This window comes from Botryllus schlosseri, chromosome 2, assembly GCF_051294905.1.
Source record: "Botryllus schlosseri isolate E-star chromosome 2, Bs_hap1, whole genome shotgun sequence".
NCBI classification, from domain to species: Eukaryota; Metazoa; Chordata; class Ascidiacea; order Stolidobranchia; family Styelidae; genus Botryllus; species Botryllus schlosseri.
Window position 1 is genome coordinate 20,879,824 of NC_137237.1, and position 17,723 is coordinate 20,897,546.

General features: G+C 41.3%; 1 protein-coding gene across 1 annotated transcript; it reads left to right on the top strand.

The window, feature by feature from the left end:
* The first annotated feature begins 2,634 nt into the window (after positions 1–2,634).
* On the top strand, positions 2,635–10,841 carry LOC145456450 (NADH dehydrogenase [ubiquinone] flavoprotein 1, mitochondrial-like). The gene is made up of 10 exons (XM_080334574.1): positions 2,635–2,790; positions 2,855–2,990; positions 4,848–4,959; positions 5,841–6,024; positions 6,086–6,275; positions 6,972–7,184; positions 7,612–7,778; positions 10,348–10,449; positions 10,510–10,635; positions 10,695–10,841. The coding sequence occupies exons 1-10, from the start codon at positions 2,698–2,700 to the stop codon at positions 10,779–10,781; spliced, it is 1,410 nt and encodes a 469-aa protein (XP_080190700.1). The 5' UTR covers positions 2,635–2,697; the 3' UTR covers positions 10,782–10,841.
* Positions 10,842–17,723: the final 6,882 nt, after the last annotated feature.

Below are 17,723 nucleotides of genomic sequence, written 5' to 3' on the forward strand. Positions count from 1 at the left end.
AGTATTACCTAGTAACCATAAGTACATTAATAACTGATTTGAAGAAAGTTTGTCGCCATTCGCCACACGACATTTCAATCTCCCAGAAAATAGATAAATCCAATCCAAATCCTAATCCGTTCTGAAAAAAATGTCTAATCCAAATCCAATCCAAATCCGACAAAATTCCACAAATCCTGTTTTTTCAAAACCTAATCCTAATCCATGCTCATCTCTGATACATGGTTCATTATTACATCAATGGTAGCACGTCAAAAGGTTATGCCTCGCCGATTTCCTTTCTCGTTGAAGCGCTAGGTGGCGCAGGGTCACCGATGATATAATGATATTTCTTATCTAACATTTGCAGAGGATATCGCGCTGAATGAAAATATTGGAACTGATCTGAAATTGGTATAGTTTGGTAGTAAGAGTGAATAAGCTTGGTACGCTTGCTTGCTTGGTACGCTTGCTTGGTACGCTTGCTTGGTACGCTTGCTTGGTACGCTTGCTTGCTTGGTACGCTTGATGAGCCTTGACCAAGAGAAGGCGTTCGATCTGGTCAATCATGATTTTATGATGAATTTGATGGATCGCCTAAACCTAGGCAAAAACATTTGCGGATACATTAGCAAGACTTACGAATCTGCCAGGAGCAGTGTTGTCATAAACGTAAAAATATCGGAAGAGATAAAACTAGAGAGAGGTATCAGGCAGGGCTGCCCAATGAGCATGGCTCTTTATGCAATTGTGGCAGACCCCCTGGCCAGATGCATAATGAAAGATGATGGGATCAGGGGCATAAAACTGGGAAATCATACATTGAAAATCCAACAATATGCCGATGACCTCACTGCTTTGGTGACAAATACCGAATCTATCAAAAGAATATTCAAAAAATGCAATGACTTCCAAGAAGCAACCGGACAAAAAATTAATAAAAGCAAAACACAACTGCTCCCAGTAACATCGAGAGCAAGAAACCTAATTGAAAACTCGGCATTCAAAGAATTTAGTAGAAACCAAATTAAGATACTGGGACATCTAATTGGGAAAAATAACGAACAAGAGATGTGGGATAAAATTAGAGTAAAGGTCAGAAAAGTTTTGAACATGTGCAAATGTCGCAGACTCACTTGGGTGGGGAAGATGACAATTATAAATAGCTTGGCGGCATCACTGTTATTGCACACCGCCCGTGTATACCCGCCCAAAGAAGAGCTGATCAAGAAGTTAGAAAGAGACTTTTTTGAATTTCTATATTTTCCTGAGAAAATTGAGACAATCGCGAGGAAAACACTGATTAAAAGGAAAAACGAGGGTGGAATAGCAATCCCCTATCCTCGAACAAGAATACTTGCAAGCAAGCTAATAATTCTAAAAGGATTAGCAAAGATGGATAAGCCATCAGAATTTTGGCATCGATACCTTATGTATCAATTCGGCTCTAAAATCAAGAGCATAAATTCGGAACTTTATACAAATGAAATACCCCATAAAAACAAACCCGACAAACATTGGCTTGATATCATCAACGAGAATAAACAGCTGGGGTGGAATAGAGATGAATGGAGCAAAACGACTTTCAAGTCACTCTACTTGAACCTAACTAAACAGCACGAAAAAGAAAACGAATGTACAGGAACAAATAAAAGTTGGCTAAAAGTAAACAAAATAAAAAGCAATGATAAAACATACTTAACGAACAAAGAAAGAGAAATAAATTTCAGACTTGCAAACAACGGATATATTTTTGGGGACCTGAAATACAGAAGAGGAATGTTGAGGGTGAGGAATGGTAGAATGGAAATCTACCGTTGTAAATTCTGTGAAATGACTGACACCATCGAACATGTCTTCCTATATTGTGCAACGACCAGAGACGTACTATCGAAGGTCGAAAAGGCGATAGGTATAGATAAGATTGAGAATGAAACAATTCTATACAATGAGGGCGATCGAGTCGACATGGTGATGACGCTAACAGCAATTTACAAAAAGAGGATATTGAAAACGAAAAGAAGCTTGGACATTGAAAACTCGCTACTAAAACAGGAGAAGATTTGGAAGGAAAGTACAGTAGCGAAAATACTAACAAAAACGTATAAAAGATTGGAAAACGTACACCAAAATCCAAAAGAAGGAAAAATCATCAAGAAATGGAAAGACAACATCGAAAAATCTATGATGAAAAGAATGGAATTCAACAAAACGCACCTCTTACCACCACTAACGAGCGACCGACCAGATGATCACCTGAAGCCGATCGAAACAGACGAACCTGTCGAAAGAAGGGAAAATGACGAACCGAGCCCGAGCTCGAAACACGACGAAATTGCAAACGACGACGAGCCGCGTGACGAGCCCTTGCTCGGAACAAGTGATCCCGATTCGACGACGGATGACGAAGCGAGCGCGTGCTCGGACCGGACGACGACGTGCAGAGTTGACGAATCCTGAATCCTGAAAGATGAAAAAATTCGATTTTGCAATACTATATATATATTGAATTTATTTGTATTGAAATTTTAAAGCAATAAATTATGGCAGAAGGCCGAAAGATAAAAAAATTGGTACGCTTGCTAAGCTGGGAAGAAGTATTATGCAGCATGCAAGTCAAATTTAGTCAAGTTCAAATTTAGATGTCGTTTCATCACAGATGCATTAACTACATCTTGATATTCTTTGTTCGAAATAGCGTTACATAATTAAAAAATAATGGCTGCTCTACGCGCTATAATTAAGGTCAACGCAACTGGTGCTTACAATCACAGCCTGGTGAAAACATCTTCAGCTGGCCTCGTCAATATCGTAAGTAACGGCATTACACACATTACGGTAATTGACTTATTGGATTATTTTATTTCAATAACAGACGAAATTTTTCTCCAATGCGCCACTCAAAGACGAAGATCGAATATTCACCAATTTGTATGGAAGGCATGATTGGAAGCTCAAAGGGGCGATGCAGCGGGGTGACTGGTACAAAACGAAAGAAATAGTTGTTAAAGGTAAAATGCGTCAACGGTTGTTGGTTTTGTGGTCGCTTTCATGTTTGTGAGGAGTTTATAGCAATATGACTATTGAAAAAACTACAGTATATATATAGTGACCTTGTGCATGATATGAAATTGTGACATTTCTGTTGACATTGAAATATACGGAATCGTCACCTTAACATTTAGTATGTTGATAAATTCTATGCTTAAATGTTAAGTATGAAGATAAATAAGGACCAACAATTTTCTATTGCGATTATGAATTATGATCAAAATTTTGATTTCCTTATAACGATTTATTGAAAGTCCAAGCTTAGTGGAGTCATAGTTTGTAAATCATATAATCTCATTCAGTCGTAACCAGACGTAGGTGACTACTTCAACAATGTAATCTATTGCGATTACGATTACTTCTGAATGACGCGATTACGATTACAGCAAAATCAGCAAATAATCGGTTGCGATTATGATTACAATGGAAAATTAATCACGATTACTCACGATTACGTTCATTTTGCTGCCTAAAATTTGAGCCTTCTACACATTGGAAGACAATATAATCATAGTGTCCTATATGGTCGGGACACAAGCAAATCTCGCGGATCAGTGAAATTGGTCTACGTCACACTTTCCATCTGGTCGAAGGCAATTTGGCGGTAATTTTTGACTGGCTTTTCGAGCATTGAATCTGATGAAACGCGTATCAATCGAAAGCTACCACGGTACTGATTGCGAAAATATAAATTTTATTCTGCTCTTGGTCCTGGAACCCCCAAAATCAGCCTCGAATGTTGCATTGTAACGAAATTTGGTATTGTGACGCAACCCTATATTTTCAATTGTGGATGTCAATCTACGATGACGTCACAATTGAATATTGATGACGTCACAATTGAATATTGATGACATAACTTGAAAAAAAAGTTTTTAAACAAGGGCATTGTGTTAAACGTTTGTTTTTAATTGATTTTTATTTTAAATGTACCCCTAATCCATATCCACCTTCAATTGTGGATATGTATGTATTAGCTTCTTACGTGGCATGAGTTTGAACAGTGCTGATATGAAATGAAACAAGTTCTCAACTTAATCAGCTACTATTTTGCGCTTATACATTTGCAAATCTGACTCTAAACGAGTCAGCGTCTCACCAGCATCGCCGAGCAAAGCTAATACTTGTGATATAATAATGAACAGTGAAGTTTGAATATCCCACGTCTCTGCTATCAGTAATGTGATAAATATTCGCATTATTACTCGTTCATGGATGGTCAGTTGATGTCATAGTCCTTGTACAAGTAGAAAGTAATCGTTGTCATACAAAGAAATCGCTTAGATATGTGACATAATCGATTACAGTTACTTCAGTTTTTTTTCAAATGTAATCAATTACGATTACTTGAAAATGCTGTAATCGTTGTAATCGATTACGATTACTAATCATGATTACCCCGTGTCTCGGTTTGGTATAGAAGTGGCTATTGTATTCATCAACTTTTATGACTTAGTTTAGTGTTGGCATATTGGTGGTGGGTTCAGATTTTCAAATGGTGGACTATGGGTTCAAACCTGACCAAACACTTGCCTCAAAACTGATATCCATATCCTTAGTTTAACTAACTTGCTGTTCAAATCAACTGCGTCAAGGTTGTTCAATACGCTCTCTCGTGAGAAATATGACATGAATGATACAGAGAAATGGAATGAAATTATAATCGCAAACGTAACGGTACTGTTGTCAATCATGTAAATGGCTGCCAATACTGACCATGACCAATCCATCCCATTTAACTATTGATTAGGCCAATATTATTTATAGAATTACCTTTTGTGTTTCCATTCTTTCTTCATCACTGAAATATCTTCCAGGAAATGAATGGATATTGCAACAAATAAAGGAATCTGGTTTGCGAGGACGTGGTGGCGCAGGTTTTCCTACTGGTCTGAAATGGAGTTTTATGAATGCACCTTCAGACGGACGGTAATGAGCAAGTGCATTGTGGCTTGTAATGTCTAGTAACAGCGATTTTTGTTGCTCCATTATTCTGTCTCTTACTCACGGGTCATTGATCTTGTAGCTTGGCCTAAGATGGATGTAAATGCATCCAACACTATGCCTTGACATGTTTCTTCATTAGGCCTGCAATTGCATAGGATGTCCTGCAGACATTTACTTTCATCTCCTGCCTGACATGGTAAGGCATCTCACACATTTTGGTGAATTTTCGAGCAAACAAGTGTTTGTTGATAACTTTTTCAAATCTAATCTTTCTGTTTCGTTAGATGAAACTTTACGTTGTCATATTTCATGACCTATACCCCTATAGTCTTCTCAAACATTGGTGTGTTTGTTCTTTGTACTTTACTTTCTACACTATGTTGATTTCGATCTTTGAAAATAATTTCTTGGGCCCATATTAGGGGGAGATGCAGTTTTTCAATGTCGAGAAGCCTGTCTCTTCAAGGGATGCTTGAAAATTCCAAATTCTGCTCGATAAAGTGTCCAGAGGCCTCCAAGCAGAGGGCGCATGGTTGAAATTTCCGATTGTGCAGAATATTTCACCTAAAGTTAGTTCAATCTTCTGTTACCGTCCCATTCGTAGGCCCCTGTTAAATATATATATATATAATCTCCCAAGTTCTTGAAATTTTTTCATAAGCCAGATCTTTACTATCAAACCAAAACTTGGTAGAAAAGGCTTATTTCTGGTGTTAAATGCGGGTTGAATCTTACTGTTGATTGTAATGTAATGTTTGCTTGATTACCTTGGATAATAATTGTTGTTGCCAATGTCAAATTACTTGTAGGCCCGAGCCCCGAGGTATGCAGGTTGAATCTCATCTTTAATAACACTTGTTCAGTCCCAAGTACCTCGTGGTAAACGCAGACGAGGGTGAACCGGGAACTTGCAAGGACCGGGAAATAATGCGACACGACCCGCACAAGCTCATCGAAGGGTGTCTGGTCGCTGGAGTGTCGATGGGCGCCCGGGCTGCTTATATCTACATCCGCGGGGAGTTTTATAACGAGGCTTCTAACCTCAATGTAAGTCTTAAATTCGCGATACTCTGATCTGAACGCTGGAAAAAATTTGTGCAACTGACAGGTCGCTATACGGGAGGCCTACAAGGCCGGTCTGATTGGGAAAGACGCGTGCGGTTCGGGTTACGATTTTGACGTGTTTGTTCACCGCGGCGCGGGAGCTTACATATGCGGCGAGGAAACCGCTCTCATAGAGAGTTTGGAAGGGAAACAGGGCAAGCCGCGATTGAAGCCGCCGTTCCCCGCGGCCATTGGTAAGATTGCTCGGCTACCAAGTTGTGAGAGGCTGCTGTAAAGTTGAGTTTTTCTTGAAACAATGCTGCTGCAATATTGTGATATAGACATTGCGGTGCTCTGACATGAACAAAATGAATACCGGCGAAATACCAATAGCGTCGTTACTTTACTTTTCGAAATTAAAATGAAGTGTCGGTCTTGGCCGTCTGATTCTCGAGTCATATGACTTGGTCCGAGTCATGCGCAATGACTCGAGTCCGAGTCGAGTTATTACACAAATTTACTCGAGTCGAGTCATTTCAGTATTTTGAGAAAATGACTCGAGCCAAGTCGAGTCGTCAGAAAATCGCGACTCGAGTCATTACAACCCTGGTAGAAATTCACGACGTTACTTCCAGTTTTACTGGAGTACCAGAGGTGGTCAGTAACCAGTACTCAAGAAGGTCGGCCTCCTAATACTACTTTGTTGGTTACGATTTTAGCAGACTTACATTTCTACGTAACAGTCCTTAATTTTTTACTTAAAAATTGCTACTTCTACTTGCACACGAGTAGAAATATACGATGTTCTTAGTACCAACGATGCCTAATACTTTGATCACCTCTGGTTAATATCCATCATCAGCAAGGTGTTAGGAGACAAAGAAATAACTATGATATATTCGAGTGAGGGTCTGGCAGAGGTGTAAATTAATCGGTGTGCCTTGTTTCAGGAGTGTTCGGGTGTCCCACGACCGTCGCCAACGTGGAAACGGTGGCGGTTGCCCCGACGATATGCCGACGCGGGCCGCAGTGGTTTGCCGGCTTTGGCCGTGAAAGGAACACCGGCACCAAACTTTTCAACATCTCTGGCCACGTGAACTACCCGACTACAGTTGAGGAAAGCATGAGCATTCCGCTTAAAGATCTCATCGAACGACATTGCGGTAGGCTGGTTTCTTTTTGTGATTACCAGTGAATTGATGAATTTGGCCTAGTATGTAATAACTATTGTGATGAAGACGATGCATCAATATTGTATTAACAAATTCGGAAATGAATGCGAGCGTGAATTGTGATATACAGCACTTGGTGAATTTGGCATTAGATCTTTAATAACTATTATAATAATTAATATAAAAGTGAGTATCCATATTGTAATAATATATTTGAAAATGAAGGTTTCACTTAACGACAGCGTACATTGTTATACACGGCTCTTGGTGAAGTCGGCACTCGGCGCATGGTATCCTATATATGTGTTAATGCAATTCGTTAGGGTAGGATTTGAATTAAGGGCCGCCAAGTGTCGTATTCACGGGTAACGCTATCCGCCGGCAAGCTACTATCACCAAGGTACCTTTACAATGTCAGGTGGCGTACGAGGCGGGTGGGACAATCTTCTTGCCATCATTCCCGGCGGTTCTTCCACGCCTCTAATTCCGAAGCACGTTTGCGACGACGTACTGATGGACTTCGACGCGTTGGTAGCGGCCGAGACCGGTCTGGGTACCGCTGCGGTTATCGTGATGGACAAAAGTGTGAGTGTTCCTTTGTTGGTTTACAGCATTGTGATCAATGTTCCCTCTAATTTTTGACCAGTCTGCACACGCTCACCAACTCGCTGCGCATATCCTTGGACAACAGTGCGTAACGACTAAAAAAAGGGTCATAACTTCAGATTTTTTGTACGCAACTTAGATTTTCTGTGCGCAGAGACCGTGTCAGCACTGCGCATTTGCGCACGTGCGTAGCTTAGAGGGAACATTGATTGTGATCGTAATGATTTTTTCGCGAGTACACTCGCAGTTCGCTTGACCATACGAGCACTTTTTTACTGCTGTTTTGGTACCTCCCTCTTATTTCGTCCGTAGGTGATTGACCTTGTTTTGTAACTGGAGGTCAGTCGGACAGACATGTTTATTCAGCAATAATTCCTGACAATATACAATAATTTTTGTAGCGATATGATCTTCTAGCCAACTGCATTGGTGTTGTAGAAGTTTTGGTGTACTTGTAAGTTGGAAACTGCTTCTATAATCGGAAATGTATGTATGCTGCGTAGTGCGTAGACTGGTAATATTGCCTAAATTGCAAGCTGGATTTGCAGTAGAATGACTTTCCTTGCAAATTTGACGTGGTTTCAGCGATACTGAGTCTTCCAAGTGGCTATCCAATGCTGTTGTATTAGTGGAGCTGAAATCTTCCGTGCTTGAATTTTAAAGGCTCGGTTTTGGTTCGATCTGATTACTATGTAGTACCGACTTTAGAAATCTTATTTCGCATCCCGTGCTGGCATTTCCATGTCCAAGGATAAATAGAACTGGTCAAGACTTTCTTAGCGACTAACCAGCGCTTCATTTTATGCTACCAATAGCTGAAAACATTTGTAATCTAATAGCAGTGCTTCCCACAAAGTCTTTTAGCTATGACACACACCGCAGCGCTTTCAAGTCGCATATGCTTGTCTGCATGTCAGATTTTAAATATTTATACAGTTCAATAGCTTCTTGGAGAGACAGAACTTCAACACACAATTGATTATGAACTGGAATATTTTTGGGTGACACTAGTCTGCGTAATCAGTTGCTGATGAGTGTCAGCCGAAAATATGCGGTTTCATTTCAATATGAATATACTCAGTGGCGTATCCAGGGGGGGGGGGTTAGGGGGTCGGAACCCCCCCTTTTCAAAATCCTAAAAATTGATGTCAAATATAGCCTCTATAATATTTGCTAATTTATTAGTTTAACATATTCGTTTTTACGTATGAGAAGGCGAATATGGCGTCTTAATGTTATTTAAGGGGACTAACACCCCTACAAAATATTGGAATTATGCGCCGAATTAGTCGAAAGGATAAAATAGGTCATTATAATTCGCTAATTCCATACGAATTCTGCGCTTGTTCAGCTACATTTCAGCTGTGGCAATTGCTGACGTTCTCAACTTTGTTCCCTCGATTTCTCTATCGCCTTGCTAAAACGAGAGACGCATTTTAGGAAAATCTAATCTAATTGGCCGACGCGATACGTAATTGCAAAGACGAAGTTGTCGCCAATCAACATCGCTCGCGAATTCGCTGCACCTGCTCGCCTTGAAATCCTAATTAAGAATGGCACGCGGCGTGTTGATTGATCAGCGAGACGCAGACACGACGGCACCAGTACGACAATGCTATTCTCAAATCCACATTGTATTCGCGATTATTGGCGAGAAATGGCCTAGGATTGACATTCACATTTCAAAATACAAGCCTAGCAATCCACGTTGCCGATTGTTAGGTGGCTTGCTGTCGTCCAAATACAGGCCTATGTTGTCGCTGAACGGGAGAATTGAGTAGGCCTAGTAGTAAAGTTAACCTAATTATATCGGCTGACAAGTTTCTCTGTCGATCAAGTTATTATCCCAGTGTGTACTCTGTATTAGTTGACTGACTTGCGTGCTTGCAATTAAGGTCTAATTATCTTCGCGCGTACTACACGCTCAGCCGTATAGCTAGTAAAGCCATCGAAAAGCACACATTCGTGTACGACGTACACTGTTCACACCACACCTCTGTGGCGATCGCGATCGCCCTCGCCCTATTCCGCGCTTGTTCGTCCGCTGCGATACTACCGACCGTGCGCATAATATCGTCAAAACCCAACAAAATCGCGCATCTCTGACCGGAACTAGGCGCTTGAAGACGGGCGGCGTTTGCCAGCTCATGACTAAATTTGAGCATTTACGAATTTCTTTCAATCATACCGTAAAAGAAACGCGATTTTCAGGCAATGTCCGTATCGTATTCGAACATCTCCCACTCACCGCAAATCTCTGTTTATTATTAAACTATAATATATTAAATATTCGCCATGGCGTGGAGACGAGTCATCGTAATGATGACGTCACAATAGCCAATTCCGTAACGCAAAACCCCCCCCTTTTTCGCGCTCTGGATACGCGCCTGAATATACTATTTAATTTATACAGTTCTTCCTCAACTAATTCCCATCACACCTGATAATCTCTGGCGGCACACAGTTTAGGCTCGATTTCGGTCCCTTCGAGCAACACTCGTGACTTCCATCTTGATTTTTATAATGAAATGAACTCAACACTTTTCAGACCGACATAATCCACGCTATCGCGAGACTGATAGAATTCTACAAGCACGAGTCGTGCGGGCAATGCACGCCGTGCCGAGAAGGCGTCAGCTGGATGAACCAGGTATTTACGATATGATATCTGGCGTGATCCTCTGAAAATGCAGCGCTGTATGAATTACAGACGATGGAGCGTTTCGTGAAGGGCGATGCAGATCCTGAAGAGATCGACTCATTATGGGAGATTTCCAAGCAGATTGAAGGCCACACGATTTGCGCGCTTGGCGACGGGGCGGCCTGGCCTGTTCAGGTATATCTAATCGATATGGTTGGTCTGAGAATTTCGAGCGATCTCTGTGGTGTTTGCAGGGTTTGATAAGGCATTTCCGCCCCGAGGTGGAGAAACGGATGAAGGTGTTCAGGGAGCGACAGCAACAACGGAAGGCGGCTGCGTAGCGAACTTATGGACGATGCGTTTCAAATTATATTTACGTAATATACTGTTTTTGACTCACACGGAGGCGGTGTTGAGCTCTTGCGGGTATTGAGTTTGTTGTATGTGAAGCAGGAGATTGTGTGGGTTCTACTATATGTCTCTTCATTTTGTATGATACACTTTGGAGCGAACGGCACGTCGGAGGCAGGGTTTTGCAACATGAAACAAAAGAATCCAGCAAGCTTGACTTCGAAATAACATGATTCGTAATGTTCAAACGGGAAGGTGTTTTCATCGGCCCCCCTTCACTTTAATGTTGCTAGTATAGGGTTGCGTTTGATGTAGCATAGAATTAACATATCAACGGAAATTCCACAAACTGCTGTAAATAATCATTTTCTTGATAATATAGGGCTAGATAAGAAAGCACTCGTTGAAGAATCGTCCGAATGCTGAGATGAACGAGTCAATGCCTCTGTTGATCTCGACCATCCGATGGGTTATATTATACTTGGAGACTGGGGCACTTAGGACTGAGTAAGTATAGCTGTCTATACTAATATAAAAGCAATAACTATACTTCCGATGCTGTGACAATGTGTCTGCATTCAGTAATTTAGCATCCATGATCATTATATTGATTCGTTGCGCATATTAGTCATCAATCTAAATCAGTGGTCCTTAACCTTTTTTGCTCCAGCGCCCCTCTTTCAAAAATTGTCGTGCTCTAGCGCCCCCCACCCCCATATTGTCCTCATTTTTCAAGTTTTTGAAAATGTCCTTCGAGGACGCCCAAATGTCCTCCTTTTTGGCAATTCGTTCTCCTTACAGCTTTTAGAGCTAAGATGGTGGATAGTTTTGAGTGAAAATGGGCATAAACGATGCTAAACAGGAAATCGTGTTTCGAACGTAATCGACGAATTTCTTTTGTCTACCAACGGAAAATCTAGAAGAAAAACTGTATTTCGGGAGTTGAGCCTGAAAGTTGACCCTTTTTTTAGTCAACCAACCGCAATTTTCAATCAATATATGGCCCATTTTTTCAACTTCATGATCGAAAATGGAGTCTACCCAAGCTATCTAAAAAAAGCCAGAGTAGTCCCTGTACACAAAGCTGGGGATAGAACTAATGTCACCAACTACCGTCCGATATCCGTTCTCCCATGCATCGGGGTTGTAGGCCTATTCAAAAAGTTGCTCCTCTCCCGCCTGTCCTCATTCCTCGCCAAAATGTCTATCATTTCCCCTCAACAATTTGGCTTCCGAAACAAACACCAAACCGTACATGCCCTCTTAACAGTGGCCGAGCAGTATTATGAAATCTCAGAGAAGCGAAATGTGGGATGTAGCATTTTTCTCGATCTAAAAAAAGCGTTTGACTGCGTGGATCATAAAATTCTCATCTCGAAATTGGCGCGTTACGGACTTCGGGGCCCACAACTTGAGCTCATGAAAAGTTACCTCACTGGACGCCAACAAATGGTTGCGATCTCAAACACCTTGTCCTCTCCTCACCTGGTGACCTGTGGTGTGCCCCAAGGCTCAGTACTTGGACCGGTCCTCTTCACCTTATATGTCAACAACATTTTTGAAACCTCCTCACTGAACACCACACTGTTCGCTGATGATACTCACCTTCTCTCTTCCGCATCTTCTACGGCAGAGCTGGATGCCCTGACTGGTGACCAAATGCCTAAAGTCCATGAGTGGACGGCCCAGAACAACCTTTGCATAAACGCCTCGAAAACCCAATTGCTGACAGTAAATTCAAAAAATAACCTAACCGTTAATATCGCTGGTCAGCCCGTTTCCAACACAGATAATGCCAAATATCTCGGGGTTTTACTGGGCTCGAACATGTCCTGGAAGAGTCATATTCTGTCCCTAGAAACTAAATTATCACCGAAGTGCGGCCTGTTCTACAGCCTTGGGCGCTTCATGCCAGCATGGGTTCTTCTGATACTCTTCAAATCCTTAATCCAATCGAAGTTACATTATGGCATCCTCTGTTGGGGGGCTGCCAGTAAAACTGCACTCAAGCCACTGCAGAAACTACAGCATAAAGTACTCCGAATCATAGCTAGGGCCCCAAAGGGGCCTGGCTGCCCATCCAATAAGTCGCTGCTGAAGAGATTCGGCGTCCTAAACATAGAAGATATGCGGAAACTAGAAATCGCCAAGTTTATGTATCAGTTTCACTGCGGTCGTTGCCCCGAATACTTCAATGACTTTACCTCTGAGTCAAAAGCGCACAAGTACAACACACGCGCGTCCACGTCGTCCAAATATCATATGATCGACCGAAAAGATCATCGCCGTATCAAATATGCCGGACCTGATGTGTGGAACAGTATCCCGCCGGCCATCAGGCAGTCGACGAGCATGTCCACATTCAAGTCGAAATACAAGCAATTACTACTAAATAAATACAGTCCATCCTCAAGATTACCGGACCACGACTGACCTATCGATCTCGCTTCCCCCTGACATGCCGCCCTATTTCTTGTCGCTTCCTTTTTCTATACTATCTTCTTTACTTTCATTCAGTGTGCATGCCTCCTCTTTACATCGCCTAGGCCAAGGTGGGTGTCCGATTCCATAGACAACTCCTAGTCGCTTCGACATCTTCCTTTCTTTTCATTGTATCGCATTTTTGTGGTGTATTGAACTGATAAAATTGCTAATAAACCAATGATGATTTTGTGGTACATTTACCATTTTTCCGGATTTTACTCCGGTATTGTAAGTTTGAAAACGTGTCCTCATTTGTCCATTCCAAAATATGGTAACCCTACGTAACAGCACTTTGTCAGTCCCCCTAAAAACCGATTGTCTTGGGCATCCATACCGTCATAAACCAAACTTCTGGGGGCTTCGCCCCCAAGAACCCCGTCGCGTGATTGCGATGGTCAGCAAAGTTTGTGTGGCCTGGTCGCCGTAGGCGCCAAAATTTTAGATAATGTATGCATGAATAGGTGGTAATTGCATATATATGTCGCTATAAACTTTTTATTCTCTCAATCCACGTAATCAGATTTTACCAGTAGGGCTGAGTGAGCTGTTTTCTTGGAAAATGAAGGCCACGTAATCAATAATTAAACATATTCGGGAATGCCCGTTGGTACGATTAGCCTACTTCATTACATGTTGTTATTTTGTTACCTCTTGTCCGCTATATCGTCAAAAAATACTGAAACGCATAAACGTATTGAACTTGAATAAGTACACGATTCAAAATTGGTATTTCTTCACTGTCAAATAATTTTTCTCTGATGGATATTATTTGTCCTGTGGGGTGCAGATTGCGACGACATGATAATTCTGCACGAGCGATTTAAGCACATATGGACAATTAGACTAATATACATCGAAGTTTACGGTCAACATAAGGGCAATCCTCTTCGGCTAAGGTTTTTTCGCTAGCGATCTTTTTGGCACACTTCTCAGAGTCCTATATTAGCCAGAAGTTCATGTCTTCGTGCATTGTGGCGTGGTAATGGCCAACGCCGAAATGCCTATCTCTATTTTCTATAATTATGCGTATTTTTTCGTGGGGAGTCGTAAAAACTTGATGTATAATTTATGATCATTCACCGGAATAATTTGGGCCGCCTTTGAGCTCACCAACCCCCCCTCGCGATTGGGAGTTTGGGTTGCAGCAGTTTTGGTCCTGGTAAGAGGTCAAAATCTAGTCGGTCTTTTCGGGACTTTAGTATTAAAAATATTTCGCGATTTAATAGCGCTCGAGGACCACTCAACTATAATAAACCATATAATAATTGTATTTAGTATATTCAGGGTCAAATCAAGATTGGTATAACAACAATTGGGCACGGTCTCATACCCTGTGATTCGAACCATATGTACAGCACATCCCGAATTCACATCTGCGATTGGCAATACGGGGGGGGGGAATTAATAGTATTGGATTTTTTTTAGTGCTTTGTGTGACTAAGTGAGTCAACTGATAATGGGAAGTATATATCTGCAGTATGCACACATTGAATTAGTACTGTACCCAGCTATTAATTTTAACATGAATGTATTCCAAACAAAACAACTCATATTATATAACGTTGATGGCTAATTCCATTATAATTTAACAGGGGCTGTAATGCATACCCTCAGAATTGTCCAATATTTACAAATGTTATTCTTTTTTGAATTCCAAGTTTATTAAAAAAAAAAAATTGAAAAATGTTCAGCAGTTCAAAAGATATTGCGATTTAAAATCCTCTCGTCACTAGGTGGCGCTACTTTCAAAAATCTTTGAAATCGATATTTTTCGCTTAAATGATGGTAGAGAACCAATTAAAATGTCCAATTAACCAATTCTGGGGCCAAGGAATTCAATAAAACCAACTGTTTCGCCCTAAACTCAATGAAAAAAAAGTTACGGATGAAAAAAAAAATGGGGGGGACGGGCTTGAAAATGTCTGTGGGATACGGCCTACACAAAAAAAAATTATTGTGAAATGTGCTTTCAAGGAGTATGGTTGATAAAAAGCTTGATTTTAAATTCCCCAGTTATTCCACCGTGAAATATGCATTACATAAAAATTTCATGGTCCCAACCCATATCCCTGCTCACCGTAAATACTATTATCACCAGTCAAATATATGAATAAATTTATCAGTTTTGGTTTTTGAAATTTTTCAAGTAGAATCCGTGCTGAACCACTGCATCAACAATAATAGAAGCAAGTAACAAAAGACATATTTACAATTGATCTTGAAATGTGGCAAGTCGACGATCCAAAATGCATGCCAAACACGAAACAATAAATATGTTCGGATTTTTGACTTTTGACTATACTAAGAGACAAAATGCAATTTCAACATATTTATTGTTTCGTGTTTGGCATGCATTTTGGATCGTCGACTTGCCACATTTCAAGATCAATTGTAAATATGTCTTTTGTTACTTGCTTCTATTATTGTTGATGCGGTTACATTTTGTTTATTACGTTCTTATGGTATGTTAAATTCCACAATGGAAAGCACATAGCGGTAAGAAGGCGTAACACTCGAATTTCATAAGCTCAATAATTTCGAATTTCAATTTCGCTTCGCTTCATCGGAAGGTGCACCCCATTATGTTGTTCTTTACGTTCGAGATGATGTTTTCTAGTTGGGGGTCTTGCAGGATCGGTTTCCTCATCGTTATCCTCCGCTTGAACGAATTCAGCAGCCACTGGCGATCTATCTTGCGCGTCTCTTGTAGCTTCTTGTTTCTTCCAGTCCATATCGCCTGTTTGAACATAGAGATTAGGATCATTAGAGTTCGCTCATGGCCTTCCCTGATTGGTCGTTTGGGTGACATATGAAGTATGGTCTGCATGTTCGCTCTTTGTTCGGTATTTGCCGTGACTTGTTCCCACGCTCCTAAAATGAGGTTTAGAACTGGTGTAATTGTATCACACTGGGTAAAAATATGGACATGAGATTCAGTTCGGATTTCGCAGAGTGCACACTTATCAGTTGGTTCGACCAGGCGTGCGTTCAACTTATTCATGGTTGGAAGTATTTGATGCGCCGCATCCCAGTTGAGGTCTCTTTGTTTCCGCGTTAGGTATTTTGCACGTACGTTCTTCCAGCTCGGGCCTTCCATGTCCATGATTTCCCTTTTGTGTTGCCTTACGATTGTCGCCCGGTATATGTCCTTCGACATTCCTTTTTCGTAGTCTGCGTCTAGGATTTCCAGTTCCCTCATTGTTTCGTTCACTTCCACCCAGTGTGGTTGCGGCTGAAATGCATGAGGTCTGTCATTAGATAGTTTGTTCTTTCTGTACCTGTTAAGGATGATTGCCAGCTGGTGCTCCATACGTCCGTCCCATTCTGTCTCCGTGTTTTTGCCCGAGTTTTTTAAATACCGGATTGCAGGCTTGATGAAGATGAGGTCCGTAATTCTTGGTATATCGGTCAAGCCAAGTCCTCCGATTTCCTCCTTTTGAATAATCTTGTTGTAATCCGCCCTCTTCTCTATGCAGAACAGGAATGACATAATGAGTTCTCTTAGTTTGGCCTTCAGGTCCTTCGGCATTCTCGAGGTGGTGGCGTGATATGCGAACAAAGGAAGAATATTGGTCCTTATTAGTTCTATTTTTTCATACCTTTGAAATTTCATCTTTTTCATTTCTCGGATGCGTCGATCTGTTTTGCCAATTGCCGCTTCCCATTGCTGTTCTGTTGCTTGCAATTTGTTGCCTATTGTTTTTCCTAATATGCTAACCTCATCGGCCCATTGGATCGCCGTTGCTGTATTGTATTGGCCTTCTGCTCCAAATTTTATTCCTTTTGTTTTTTCCCAATTAATTTGTAGTCCGCTTGCCTTCCCGAATTGGGTGACGATGCGCACGGCCTTTTCGCAATCTTGTACTTTCGCCAGCGTTATTGTCACATCATCGGCGTACGCCGGGGTGGTGATTCTGTTCTTGAGTCCGGTCAGTTTGTACCCGGCTAGGTTCTGGTTGAGGCTCTGTAACAAAGATTCGGTGGCAATGGTGAACAAATACATGGAAATAGGGTCGCCTTGTTTAATTCCCGTCTGAATTTCTATTTCGTTACCAATTCTCCCCCCAACTGAGACTCGCGATGTGCTCTTTTCGTATACTTGCCGGTAGAATTCACGAAAGGTTGGCCCGAAGCCTGCTGATTTTAGTGCTTCCTGTAGGTAGTTGTGATCTACAGTGTCGTAAGCCTTTTTGAAATCGATAGATATTATTGCGCCTTGTTCTTTGGATCTCATTTCTGATGCTGCTTCCCTGATCAAGAGGTTCAGCTGCTCGATGGTGTTGGGCGGGTTTACGAATTGGTGCCGATGCGTGATGTTCGGCAGCGCCGCCTTTACTCTGTTGGAAAGAGTTTTGCTTAGTATTTTATAGTCACAGTTCAAAAGTGTTATTGGTCTGTAATTTTCTATATTTTTTGCATCACCCTTCTTGTAGATGACCTTAAGAATT

What these genes read in the sequence shown, in the direction of transcription:
- LOC145456450 (XM_080334574.1), top strand. Translation starts at nt 2,698, where the DNA reads ATGGCTGCTCTACGCGCTATAATTAAGGTCAACGCAACTGGTGCTTAC. An exon ending in GAAAGAAATAGTTGTTAAAG is followed by an intron (nt 2,991 to 4,847) that starts GTAAAATGCGTC and finishes AATATCTTCCAG; the next exon opens with GAAATGAATGGATATTGCAA. An exon ending in GCCGTTCCCCGCGGCCATTG is followed by an intron (nt 6,276 to 6,971) that starts GTAAGATTGCTC and finishes GCCTTGTTTCAG; the next exon opens with GAGTGTTCGGGTGTCCCACG.